We start from the raw sequence: 13,919 nt of genomic DNA, 5'->3' as shown, positions 1-13,919 counted from the left end.
GGTAAAAACTTAATTGGGAATATGTTGATGAAGGTTAAATATAAATTATTCCCATAATTGACAATATTAGCGGTTAAGCTAATGTTTCTTTTACAATCATCAGCGAAGGATGAAATTTTGAATTTTATAATGTGTTTACTTATACATTATAGCAGGGAGCGTCAAGTGACTGCACTCTCGTGCGTACCTACAAACCCTCAAGCCCTGACCTACGGCTGCGGGCAAGGGTAGCTGCTTCCACAGTGGCGGAGCTGAGAACTTGCATGTTAACCGAATTTGTGATAAGAATATAAATTAATTTCAGCTTTTAATTGAGGCACACTTTCACTGTTAATTGCACTATACTGAAAACAGTACTCTATACAATTTGGTACAGTTAACTAACTATACACGAAATAAATTTTTGCATGTTTGCACAACAACGAAACAAAACAAAATATACACTTTTATACAGATTAACATACTACGAAATAAAACTGTTCACTGTTTGTTTTCTTCTCATTGCTATAAAGTTCAATTAACAAAATAAAACAACAGTACAAACGTTGTTATTCAAATCTCTAATAATAGAACTTTTTATTATACATCAGAGATCCGCGGCAATTTTTGCAGTTTTCTGTTATTAGGCAGCTTTTCAATTCGTGGCGCTATTGTTTTAGTACCACGCAATCGCAGACATGCTTTCAAGTGTTCATCACTTAATTGGCTTCTGTGACGTGACTTCGTAAACTTCATTAAAGAAAACAGTGTTTCGCATACGTAGGTTGTCCCGAACATGCACAACGTCCTACAGCGAGATTGTGCAGTTTAGGAAACCTTTATCGTGGAAAAGAAGTATAGAAATGGTTAATACTTTTTCTGTTATCCTTTAGCTCAATATTGCTTTGTAAATCAAGTATTTCTAATTGTAGTTCAGGAGGAATATCCAGGACACTCACTGAAAAAGGAGTTGCAAATATCTTAAATTCTTGTTCAAGTTCTCTAATTTCCTGATTTCTACGTTTGAAGTCTTCGCACAATTGTTGCATTATTCTTATATATTCTTCCATGTCCAAGACTTCTAACAGGTTTCCCATGTACATCCATAAATAAAGCAATTTCATTCCTAAGTGGGAGAAAACATTCTAGAACTTTTTCTCGACTTAACCACCTTACCTCGGTATGGTAGAGTAAATCCCCATACTCACTGTTAATATAATTAAGTAGTGCCCCGAACTCCCTGTGATTAAGTCCTTTAGACCTTATGAAATAAATTGTTCGCACAACATCCATTAAATTGCTAAACTTAATGTTTTTAGCACATAAATATTCCCGGTGCAAAATGCAGTGCACCGGTGCCCCCAAGCGACCTTGATAGGTTCCGCCAGTGATAGACTGCAGTGTACAACTGCACTGCCCGCAGTGGAAGTAGGTCTGTACGCCCTCTCGCGACCTTGAGTCGACCTGGCGGAGCCTGCAGTATAGCCTAGTATTGATAATACTGACTTATCTTCGCTATCTAGCCATAGAAATAATAACTAAAGAAGTCAGACTTACACGAACAAATTATCGATCACTATCGATTAATAGGGATCAGGTATCTTTGTACGTCAATGTGCGATGTATCACTTCTTTACCATCGATATGTAGATAGCTACTTTATTCTTTCATCTAGGGGACAGAGCGAGAACAAAACGGCCACAAGCTCCATTTGGCCCCACAGTTTGTTGTGTACTGCAGTTGAGTCTGGGTTACGATGAAGTACGCTGCTCTGCTCGTTGGTAAGAGTACATCTTGTGTGTGGGTTATGCTCATAAGACAACTTTTCTAAGGAATAGGCCTAGTAATATTGATATTAAAAAATTCTATTTATATTAAATGTGCTCAATGAAATAATCAGTCTCTTTACATTCTGTGCTCACTAGCTTAGTCGTAAGTTTACGAATAGGACTTTCGATGCGAGGTAACTTCCGGGCTTCTGTTCGAATCTAACTTGAGGCGGTAACGGTTAGATTTTTTCAGATGTGTCTCGAAATAAGATGAGGCTGATGAACAATAATCTTACAGCGAAATTTCGGCCCCATTTAGCCAAAAACTATTTCGCTACAATCAATCCTACAGATACTCATACTTTAATAAGATACTGAAATAATTATAAACTTTTCATACGAAAAACAGCACTTTCTCGAACAAATCTTCATACCGACCAGAAATATTAAATAGCAAAAACATAAAAATAATTGGCATTAATTTTTCACTATTATCTCAAACTTCCGTAATTTCAGTTATTATTATTATTATTATTATTATTATTATTATTATTATTATTACGAGAATATCAGCGAAGTTATAGGAGAATGGAGGAACTTGTACAACGTGGAACTCCACACATTGTATTTTTCACCTGACATAATTAGGAATATTAAATCCAGTCGTTTGAGATGGGCAGGGCATGTAGCACGTATGGGCGAACCCAGAAATACATAGTGTTAGTTGGGAGGCCGGAAGGAGAAAGACCTTTGGGGAGGTTGAGTGTAGATGGGAAGATAATATAAAAATGGATTTGAGGGAGATGGGATATGATGGTAGGGACTTGATTATTCTTGCTCACGATAGATACCGATGGCGGGCTTATGTGAGGGCAACAATGAACCTCCGGGTTCTCTAAAAGCCATTTGTCTCATAAATAGTTAGCACACATATATTTGCGTTGAATGCTGAATACCATCTATATTTTACATAACCCTATGTGGACGTTAAGATTGTACAAGATAGGACCGTATGTATTCTTTTTGACAGATCATCTACATTATTAGCAACTGACGCTAAATAACTACGTTGTTGATGAAGTTTTGTTTAAATAAGTTTTCAATAAAGAACACTTTGTAGTATACAAAAATTCGCGTGTACCATTATTAGGTTTTATTTCTAGTCTTTCACCAATTGTGCATTGGGTAACCATCTCCTAAATTTCAATATAGAAATAAGTGAAAATGCTTTCTAGCTGTTACGTTGGTATGCGTGAGCCAGATCAACGCAACGGTGGATGACTGTACCATTGACTGCACCAGACAGATGGATCCCGTGTGTGGCACCGACGGGGTCACTTACGACAACAAATGTTTGCTGGAGGCAGAAAACGAATGCCATGACAAAAGTAAGATAACTCGGGATTATTTTATTAGGCCTATAGAATAACACTTATTTTTCCTAAAGTTTAACATACAATGACGTCACAACAGTGTTAGTGAATTAACAACCAAACAAATGTAAATAAAACTATCTACAAATGAATAATTACACACAATTTTACAATATCCCATTCTAGAATAGAACCCATCGGCTCTCATTGAAAATACGATATCAACACAATCCCATAGATACAATTTCGGCATATCTTCACACTGTATACGGGAGTCAAAACGCACTTAAAATCATCAAATTCACAGTATTCGGCTTCACGTCACTCAAATTTCCCCTCAAATAACCTGCTAACCTTGTCACATACCTCGACCTCATGTCACTGAGATAACCTCTCAATATAAATAAAATGTAACTACGAATAAATCCATATACACACTCAACATACATAAATACCAAGAGAAATACCAGGCACGTCCACGTTTATCAAAAGACGATTCAGAATTGGAATCAAAAATCAAATATTTACTCCTTCACTTATCAACTCGGACCAGCAACGGAATTCATAACCAATTAAGTAAACAATAAATAAAGTAATTTAAAATGCAAGAAGTAACATGACTTGCCACCGACACACTTGATATAGTGGTATATTATATAAACTATGCATATTAATACCAGCTGACAATAAGAATTACAAACGTACCAACCTAAAATCCACAGCCATATAAATAAACTAATACATCAACCATCATTATGAAAAGCTCAATACATCCCGGCAAACACAAAAACTAATTACGGTAACTGATGTCAATCTTATGACAACATTCCTTCTCCAATCCACACAACATAAATTCTCATAAACTCACTACCGATATATAGTCAAAATAGACCCCATAACTCCCGTATCTTAATGCATTTTAATTTAATAGTACGTGTTGTAAGAATCTCGTTAAAATTAGCCAATTTATTTATTCAAAGATACATTAAAAACCTTTAACAACGGAAGTAAATTAAAACAACGAATTTAAAATGTTACCTACTAAATAACTGGAAAGTACGGGTACTTGTTTTTGAGCTTATCTGAGAGAAGATTATTTTTTTGTCCCCTTTCATTTGAAACACTTAATGTTTACAGTCATTCATCGTAATGTGTAGAGACTCGTAAAGCACGCACTCATAATTTGTTTTATTGTGAGTTCGTGTTGGCATTTACATTTTTTATTTCTTAATTCCAAACTTTAATTAGATCTAAAAGTATCTAGATGAGTTTTTACTTATTCTAAAAATCAGAAGTGGACAGATTCCAGACGCTGGGTAGTCATGAATTCTAAAAAAAATTATGGAGACTGAATTGTTTATTAAGTTCAGAATTTTTAAGACTTCGATTCCTTTACATCACTAAATCTAATACATATTAACAAAAGCGATTGTAGGAAGACATTCGAATGTGTTTTTTTTTCAATTAGTACCATTACATTTGTTGCGCATCCCAAGATATTGCCAATATATGGAGCTTTTCGGAGAGCGTGTGTTTGCATTGCATAGATATTTATTATTGTTTAATATATTTCAGTAAATATATCTTTATCTTAGCTAGAATGATTTTCTCATTGCATGTGTGGATGACTGTTGAAAATAAAGAGGCCGACTCCTGAAATTTTTTTTTAGTTTTGTCTATTATTAGTAAAAAAATTATCTTTTATTGCATATAAGCTACCATTAAATAAATATTTTATTGTTGTTATTAAATCCAAGTCTTATTTTGTACACGAGTACTATTTCTGTTTACTGACATTATACACACCGGTACACAAATAAACAGATGTAAATAAGCAGTAATGGAGAGTGAAGGGAGACTCCTGAACTGTAGCGTGAACTGTTGATTCACAACTCGCTCACCGTACCAAGCGAAGCTAGTGTGATCGACGTACAACTAACTTGTGTTAAAAGTAACCGAACGAGGAGTCTTGTAGTAATTTAACAATTCACTCCACAACCATTGACAACAAACAGTTTCTTCGCCTGAAAGTGCACTGGCATAGTCAGCGTATGCCAGAAAACTGAACAATAAAATTAATTAGTAATCTCTGTAAATGTTAATGCTTAGTGTTGTAAGAGCTGATATTGAACGTTTTCTGTTGACAGATATCAGGGTTGACTACGAAGGGGAGTGCTCCCAGATTGTTACGACCGGCAGACTATCATCGAATCCGTTAGAATTGTAGTGGCCTGTTTGTTCTTCTGCTTACCTGCCACATCAATGCACCAGTATGAACTTGTAAATGTTTGTATTTATTTAATAAAACATTGTCAACAGAAGCTGTGTTTACATATTTTTTTTGTACAGTACAGGTTTACAGAAGGCGCTGTTATACAGAAAGCATGTCTCAATATTTCTGGATAGTAGAGTTGTTACATTGCTTCATAATACCTACACCACAAGTTTCAGGTTCAAAGCATTTGAAAGGGTACAGAAAAGGAAACACGCTACAGTTCCAAGGATATCTGAAGGGACATGAACTTATTTATAAGTTTAGTTGATAAAGGAACTGTGTGATAGAACAAGGAATAACCACAGATTTTCACATAACTGTAGCTGAAAAGATACTTGTACAAGAACTATGAAATTCGCACAATGTTTAGAAATTAAAATGTGTAATTTAAATCATGAGGACAATATTAAGTTTAATTGTGTTGTAATACAAGAAATTGTAAACTGATCATTCGTTAATATTTTGAAAATAAGTTATTGTAAATCTAATAGAAGATAACTGCTGGCATGAGAAGCTAAAACAAATGAAGTAGATGTACAACAACGGAAGAGGTTAGAATGATAAGAACATACGAAATAAAGGACGACTGCGAAATACCAAAAGCTAAAACGATTCAGTGAATGCAGTGAAAGTACGTCTGGAATACACCGATTGATTTAAAAGGTATTTGTATTATTCTAGGCGATGAAAGATTTCGTTTTTTGGACTAATAATATAAATACAATACCGGGAATAGTTTCCGAAATTGATTAATTGTAGATAAAATATCCTAACAAAGGATATCAAATTTACCAGGTAATTTAAAAGAGATTTGACAAGACATCTATTCTGTAAAAATACTATGAAACGTGTAAGGATATCTGAATTAAATATATTAGACATTTTTAAAGAAATCTCTACATTATTTTTTTGTAAAATACTATGAAACACGTAAGGGTATTTTAATTAAATATATCAGACCTTTTTAAAGAAAACTGTATATTATTTTTACTGAGTAAATTAACATGAAACACGTAAGGGTATTTTAATTAAATATATCAGAAATTTTTAAAGACATCTATACAGTATTTTACTGAGTAAAATACTATGAAATACTTAAGGGTATTCTAATTAAATATATCAGACATTTTAAAGACATCTATACATTATTTTTACTGAGTAAAATACTATGAAACATGTAAGGGTATTTTAGTTAAATATATCACATATTTTTAAAGAAATTTATACATTATTTTACTGAGTAAAATACTATAAAACACGTAAGGGTATTTTAATTAAATATATGATATTTTTTAAGAAATCTATACATTATTTTTACTGAGTAAAATACTATGAAACACTTAAGGGTTTAATTAAATATATAAGACGGTTTTTAAAGATATATGTATTATTTTTACTGAGTAAAATTCCTATGAAACAAATAAGGATATTTTAATTAAATATATCAACATTTTTAAAGAAATCTATACATTATTTTACTGAGTAAAAATACTATGAAACACGTAATGGTATCTTAATTAAATAACATATCAGACATTTTAAAATAAATTTAGACAATAATTTTATGCTGTAAATATACTATGAAACACATAAGGGTATTTTAATTAAATATATCAGACTTTCTTATATTTTTCATCTTACATAATTAGGAACATAAAATCCAGACGTTTCAGATGGGCAGGGGATGTAGCACGTATGGGTGAATCCAGAAATGCATACAGAGTGTTAGTTGTGAGACCTGAGAGAAAAAGAGCTTAGAGAAGGCCGAGACGTAGATGGGAGGGTAATATGAAAATGTATTTGAGAGAGTTGGAATATGATGGTAGGGAATAATTAATTAGCTCAGGATAAGGATCGATGGCGGGTTTCTGTGAGGGCGGCAGTGAACCCTCGGATTTTCTAAAAGCCATTTATAAGGAAGTTAGAAATCTACACAAGCATTTTACTTAGTAAAAATACTGTGAAACATGTAAAGATATCTTAATTAAATATATAAGACACTTTTAAAGAAATCTACACAACATTTTTTACGAAATAAAAATACTATGAAACACGTAAGGGTATCTTAATAAAATATACCAGACATTTTTAAAGATATATACACAAGATTTTTACTCAGTAAAAACGCAATGAAATACGTGACGGTATATTAATTATTTATATCATACATTTTTTCAAAGAAATCTACAGAAAAACTTTACTCACTAAAAATACTATGAAATACGTAAGGGAAAATAATTAAATATATCAGTCATTTTAAAATCAATCTACATAAGATTTTTACTCAGTAAAAATTATATGAAACAGATAAGGGTATCTTCAATAAATATATCAGATCTTTACTCTGTAAAATTACTATGAAACATGTGAGGGTACTTTAATTAAATATATCAGATATTTTTATAGAAATCTACTCAATATTTTTATTCAGTATAAGAAACTGCTATAATAAAAAAGAATCAAATTTAAAATCAACTACATACAACCGCTGAAAAAACGTACACTGGAAGTAAGAATTCGCCTGAAAGAGATTAAAATATTTCTAGACTAATTTTATAACTTAATGAAACTGAGAAAGAAAATATTTTAAGTTAAAACAGTTAAATAATAAAAATTCTCTTCAGTATTTGCATTTGTTGGCCGTGTTCAGCTGAATTGTCTGCTTACTAAAATATTCGACTATTTTGAATATCCACTGCACATAACGTGTTTGAAATGCGCTTGAAGGCATTATACGCAAACTATTTATTTCCATTTAGAATCGCGAGGAATTGTGTAATTTGTGCCAGTAATGTATATTTTTGAAAATTAAAGCAATATCTAATATTCGCAAACAGGTGTGCTTTTATAGAGGGTATCGAAAAGGATAAGGTCCTTACGTAAAATCCACATTTTACTTATAATTATCGTCCCGCGCCGTGGCGTAGTGATCTAAGGCATTCTGCCTAGGACTCGCGTTACAGAATGCGCGCTGGTTCGAGTCCTCAAGGGAGAAGAAATTTTCTCATGAAATTTCGGCCAGTGTATGGGACCGGTGCCCACTCAGCATCGTGATGCGATAGGTAGCGAAATTCGGTTACGCAAACCAGCTATAACGTCTGGGAGGCTCATCGTGCTAACCACACGATACCTTCATTCTGGTTGGATGATCGTCCACCTCTGCTTCGGCATGTGGCCGTGAGGCCAGCAGCCGGCTGGTCGGTCTTAACTCTTCGTGGGCTATACCGCCACGGATTATTATTACTTATAATTATCACGGTTGAATTTTTTAAAGTGAGGAAAAGAGAAATTAACGCAAACTTTCGGAGTTAAAATAAATATCTCGGTACCGGTATTCCTAAGCGAGTAACGTTTAAAATCGCAGGAATAATGTCACAAATAAGTTTTGGCATATCAATAGAAGCTCAATATAATTGACAAATATTCCAACGCATATTTATATAAAAGCGATTAATACAGAAATACAACATAGTCGCCATTTTGTTCTCCAATCACAAATAGCCCCGCTTCCTTAGCATTCGGAAGGAAATGACACACAATATTTTGAAATATTTTTACGTGAATATCGAATGAAATAAATTTTATTAGCCGTTTTGTAGAAGAATTAACTGCGAAAAAAAATCTAAATGACTTGAACAAGATAAACTGCAGTATCTTGGATTTTTATATTTAAAAAGTTGTTGCCAGAGCAATCTATACGAAATAAGAGGAGACAAGTAAGGCTATTACACTACTAAATCATATCCTTAGTAAATAAATTGGTGTTTTAATGTGAACATTATTTTCAACAAAGTTTTACGATTTAAAAAAAAGCGCTGTTTTATTAATAATATTATGTATAAAACATTAAAACATCTTAGTTCAATTATAACGTCATTCTCAATAACGTGCATTCAATTTGAATGCTCTACCGTCATTGGTGCATTCATATGCTGCTAAGCGGACTACGTCAGAATAAAAAGCTCCGTACGAATCGGTCCAGTCCACAGTTGTTTCTGAACCGCAGCAGACACCGGACGATCAAAATGAAATCTGACATTGTTCTTGTGTTTGGTGAGAAACAACATATAGTTAAGGAACATAATTTAAATTAAATAGCTTTGCATCTGATTTATTATAGTATCTTGTTACTAATGTATTCATTTTTTCGTAATGGTGTATTTGTATACATACATAAAACTAATTAATATTTATTTAAAGTATTAAGTACAGTAATTAAGGAGATTATAGTAACTGAAAGATTTGAAAGCATTTCAAAATCGAAGTTCCAAATTTTATTTGTTACTAACCGCTTTGAAAATTACTCATAAAATCAGTGGAGATTTAAATTATTTTCACGTGATAATTTTTTAATTTCTGTTATAGTATTTGACTGTCCTGTCTTCATAAAAGGATGTATTTTTTTATCTTTTTGCGAGAATATACTAAATTTTTAATATAATCGCGATTTTACTCGCAACTTCCAAATAATTATCTTTTCGCAATGTTGAATTTCAAATAGTTTTTTTGTTAAATGTTGAATTATTTTATAATTGTTTTCCAGCTGTGATGTTTGCATGCGTATATCTGTCCCAAACTATGCCGGACGAGTGCGTCCGACGCTGCACCAAGGAGTACGCGCCCGTGTGTGGTAGCGACGGAATCACGTACAACAACGCGTGCATACTGCGGGCAGAGAACGAGTGTCACCACGGAGGTATGGAAACTCCATATTCTCTCCACATGTTATGTCATCATTTATTTAAACATCGTAATAAGACATTTACTATTTTTTTTGCTCAACTACAAATTGGTAATTACACTGAGAAAACTATATCAATTTACTATATATTTTCGATTAAATATTATACCCGTTAAGAGGTCTTGAACCGTAAAATGGAATGTTGATATAAGGAGTAGAAAAACGTGAATGCTATAGGAAGGGTAAAAGCGTTGAGATTAAAGGAAAACGGTTTCTTCTTAAATACCATATTTCTGTTCCAAATTCTATTTCTATTAACTGAAATAAATAACATTACTCTGCTGTGAAAATATTTTAAATGTAACTGCTATATTCTCTCACATTCTTATTCTTCCCAATTTTTCGCCCACGTTATTTTGATATAAATTTTCATGACTGATTTCACAGTGGCAATAAGTACGTATTTCACTTAAGTGGGGCGACGAAAATGTTAAAATGACATTAATAGTCTATAATATTTGTCATGATAAATATTTTAAACCGTCGTTTTTCTTGTTTTGCAGATGTTCGAGTTGAATACGAAGGTGTGTGCGTACAGACTTCAACCACGTCACAGTCTTCTTCAAACCCGCCTGAGCTCTAAAGAAACTCTTTACGATAATGTAAAATTTCTGAATTTGTACAGTTTCTTCTACAATGAAGTAATTATTTATATAAAAATGTTGGTGTCACATTTTAATGCGTAAATATGAATTTAGTGACTTATGTAAATGAGTGTTAAATAAAACATGCATGATTTTTCAGAAATTGATGAATGTTTTCTATTTCTTCCTACCATAACATTTTTTATGAATTTTCAATGATTAACATAGAATTAAGATCATTGTCTCTATAAAATATTTTATTAGACCGAAACTCATCATAGGAAAGGGAGAAAAATGTATACACAGAAAGAGAGAAATTGTGCTAAAAAAAACACACCAAGACGAAAATATATAAAAGAAGGGCGTTACGAAATTTTGTCTAAAATAACTGAAACTGATTAAAGTTAAAGGAATTGTATGATGAATGTATGAAATATCCAGATGAGATTAGTCTACTTTAACTTATATCATCGAGAAAGTTTGATGTGGGCTTGAAATGATTTTTTTTCTTTAAAGGACTTTCATTATGGATTGTTTCTTTTACATAACGTAAACACACAAACCTGAGAAATGGCTCTCTTAGTTTCTACTTTGAAATTTATTTTCTTTAAAAATAGATTGCTTCTAACCAGAATTGAAACTGGATTCCACGGACAGTACAAGTCGTATGTCGTGTTCCTTTTTATAAAAAAAGATACTGATCCTTTGATTTTGTGATTAATATTTATGTAGCTGGAAATAAATAATGCTAGTGGTAATGCGATCAGAGGTCAATAATGAACGATTCACTTTCATTCCTGTTCGGTACTCGTTTCCATGACGACTTCTAAGTATACACAAGTAGTCTGAATGACTTTGTGGTAGCATCATTATTCACCATCGTACAATTTCCTGACAAAATTGCGATATCAGTGATCTTGAAATTACCGTGCTGGACGTAAGGGCAGAAATTCGAGAGTTAAAATTGTCCGGCTGTGACTATAAAATAATTAACATGACTTTCTGCGGGAGAATAAAAAAACTAAGTGGCCAGTAACTTGAAGTTATTCCAAGTAGAATACTCTTCCCCCGACGGAGCTCGAAGCAAAATAAATCTGCTCCTTCTTCGTAACTTTGAAATACTATATTATTTTACTAATAACATTTAATTATACTCGTCCATAAAAGCGAGAATTACGCTACATTGTGACTGCAGTATTTTTTGGGGATAAAGACAAATATTGAACTGATAAATTGCTAAGAGTAATTACATAGACAAATAAATCAATTATGTTAATCAGAAAAAAGACTGGAAATTAAAATAAAAGGAATACTGTCTCAAGAATCATCCGACACGCGATTACACAATGATTTAACCTTGAAGCGAAATATATTGAAAATGTCAGAAAGACTTAGGAACTGAAATAAAATAGTAACATTAAATAAAAAGTATTACATTTCGAAAACCAATATTACTCAGGAAAACATAAATTAAACAGATAATATGCTATTGTAGGCCTATAGAGCACCTGCTTTGTCATAGTTGAGAGTAGAAGTCTATACAGGATGATTCACGAGGATTTACCGTCACTTACGGAGCTTACTTTCGAAGACTTTTTAAGCAAAAAATGTCATATAAATATTTGTCCTAATCTCAATATTTTTAAAGTTACACTAATTTGAATTTGTTTGTAAAATACCGTTATCCTTTAGTTTTAATGGTAAAATAATATTACAAATAGAGAATGAACTATTCAGAAGTATAATTTATTTAATTGGCTAGTGTTCTGAAGCTAAACATGTGTTGTTAATTGCTTTGTACAAATTTTGTTTTTCAATTCTTTAACTAAAAATGGCATAATTCTTACGCACTTATCACAAAAATTGTTACAATTATACTTTAGGAACTCGATTCTTTACAGTTTAATTATGCATCCTAATGTACAGTCTTCAAGAATTTGCAAGACTGGCGTGATTTGTAACAAATTGTTGTGATAAGTGCGTAAGAAAATGTAATTTTGTAGTTAAAAATCGAAAACAAATTCTGTATGAAGCAACTATGGAATTCACAACACATTTTTAGCTTCAGAATATTAGGTAATTAAAGACATTATACTCCTGAGTAGTTCTTTATTTGTCTTTAATATTCTTTTATCCTTAAAACTCAAGAATATTGGTATTTTACAAACAATTTCAAATTAGTGTTACTCTGAAAATATTGAGATTAGAACAAATGTTTATATGACATTTTTTGCTCAGAATGTCTTCGGAAATAAGCTCCGTAAGGGACGGTAAATCCTCGTGAATCAACCTGTATATTTCAAGTCATACGTAAAACATGCAGATTAAAGTAGATACTAGGCACAATTTATGGATAGGATCCAGATATGGTACATTTTAGCTACGAAATACATAGTGAACTTCTAAACAAATACATAGGAATATTTAAAATGTCTACATAAAGATTTTATTGTAGTATAAGGAATTAGAATAAAATTCAAGACGTTAACTTTAAAATCAATTGCATAAAAAGATTCAAAGAAACTCAACAATTGCTCTACTAGAAGTAACAAGACGCCTAAAAACAATCAGTCACAAACCATTCAAAATATTCCTACACTAATTTTATGTCTCAGGAAAACTTAGCTACATATTGAAGAAATTCTGAACCATGAATCAATAAAAAATATAAATTAAGTCTCAATTCTTGTTTCCAAGTACTTGTAATTGTTCGACATGTTGAGCTGCAATGTTTGTTTATTCAAATATTCGGTCTTTTAAAATAATCATATAATTATTTCAGATCGATTACACACCCTGTAATGAAACACATTATTTTCTTCGTTAAAATCAAGATGTAATATAGAACTTGTGTCAAATTTATATCTTGGGTATTTCAATTAGAATGAAATAATATCAATACATGATATCAAAATTTTAATTTTCATTATCATTGATGTAGACTACTGGGTGTTCATTTCAAAGTGTGTCATGACGTCACTGTTGTTGGGTCACCGATTTGAAGCGAGTTTCAGCTTATATGTTAGAGAAGTTGCCTATTATTTAAGGTGTTCTTCAATCTGAACTTGAGAACGTGTACGGTATAACTTGAACGTCGTAGCAACAGATGGCGGTCTGTACGGTCTGTGTGCTACCATAACCTCTTTCGAACTGTGTTTTGCGCCGGCAAGTCGTACGCAGGGTATTTGTTATCATCGG

General features: G+C 32.3%; 3 protein-coding genes across 6 annotated transcripts in view; 2 read left to right on the top strand and 1 right to left on the bottom strand.

Annotated features, from left to right (window-relative positions):
* The window catches only part of LOC138699599 (cell adhesion molecule Dscam1-like), a 1,432,092-nt gene that overhangs the window by 386,408 nt on the left and 1,031,765 nt on the right, over positions 1 to 13,919 (bottom strand). The window lies entirely within an intron of this gene.
* Positions 1,657 to 5,436, top strand: LOC138700480 (PI-actitoxin-Avd5a-like). The gene is made up of 3 exons (XM_069827087.1): positions 1,657 to 1,760; positions 2,984 to 3,136; positions 5,269 to 5,436. The coding sequence occupies exons 1-3, from the start codon at positions 1,736 to 1,738 to the stop codon at positions 5,346 to 5,348; spliced, it is 258 nt and encodes an 85-aa protein (XP_069683188.1). The 5' UTR covers positions 1,657 to 1,735; the 3' UTR covers positions 5,349 to 5,436.
* LOC138700479 (turripeptide Ici9.2-like) lies at positions 9,307 to 10,873 on the top strand. The gene is made up of 3 exons (XM_069827086.1): positions 9,307 to 9,449; positions 9,940 to 10,092; positions 10,641 to 10,873. The coding sequence occupies exons 1-3, from the start codon at positions 9,326 to 9,328 to the stop codon at positions 10,718 to 10,720; spliced, it is 357 nt and encodes a 118-aa protein (XP_069683187.1). The 5' UTR covers positions 9,307 to 9,325; the 3' UTR covers positions 10,721 to 10,873.

This window comes from Periplaneta americana, chromosome 5 (assembly GCF_040183065.1).
Source record: "Periplaneta americana isolate PAMFEO1 chromosome 5, P.americana_PAMFEO1_priV1, whole genome shotgun sequence".
In the NCBI taxonomy this organism is placed as follows: domain Eukaryota; kingdom Metazoa; phylum Arthropoda; class Insecta; order Blattodea; family Blattidae; genus Periplaneta; species Periplaneta americana.
Note: the sequence above shows the minus strand (reverse complement) of the source record. Positions and strands in the feature narration are given on the sequence as shown.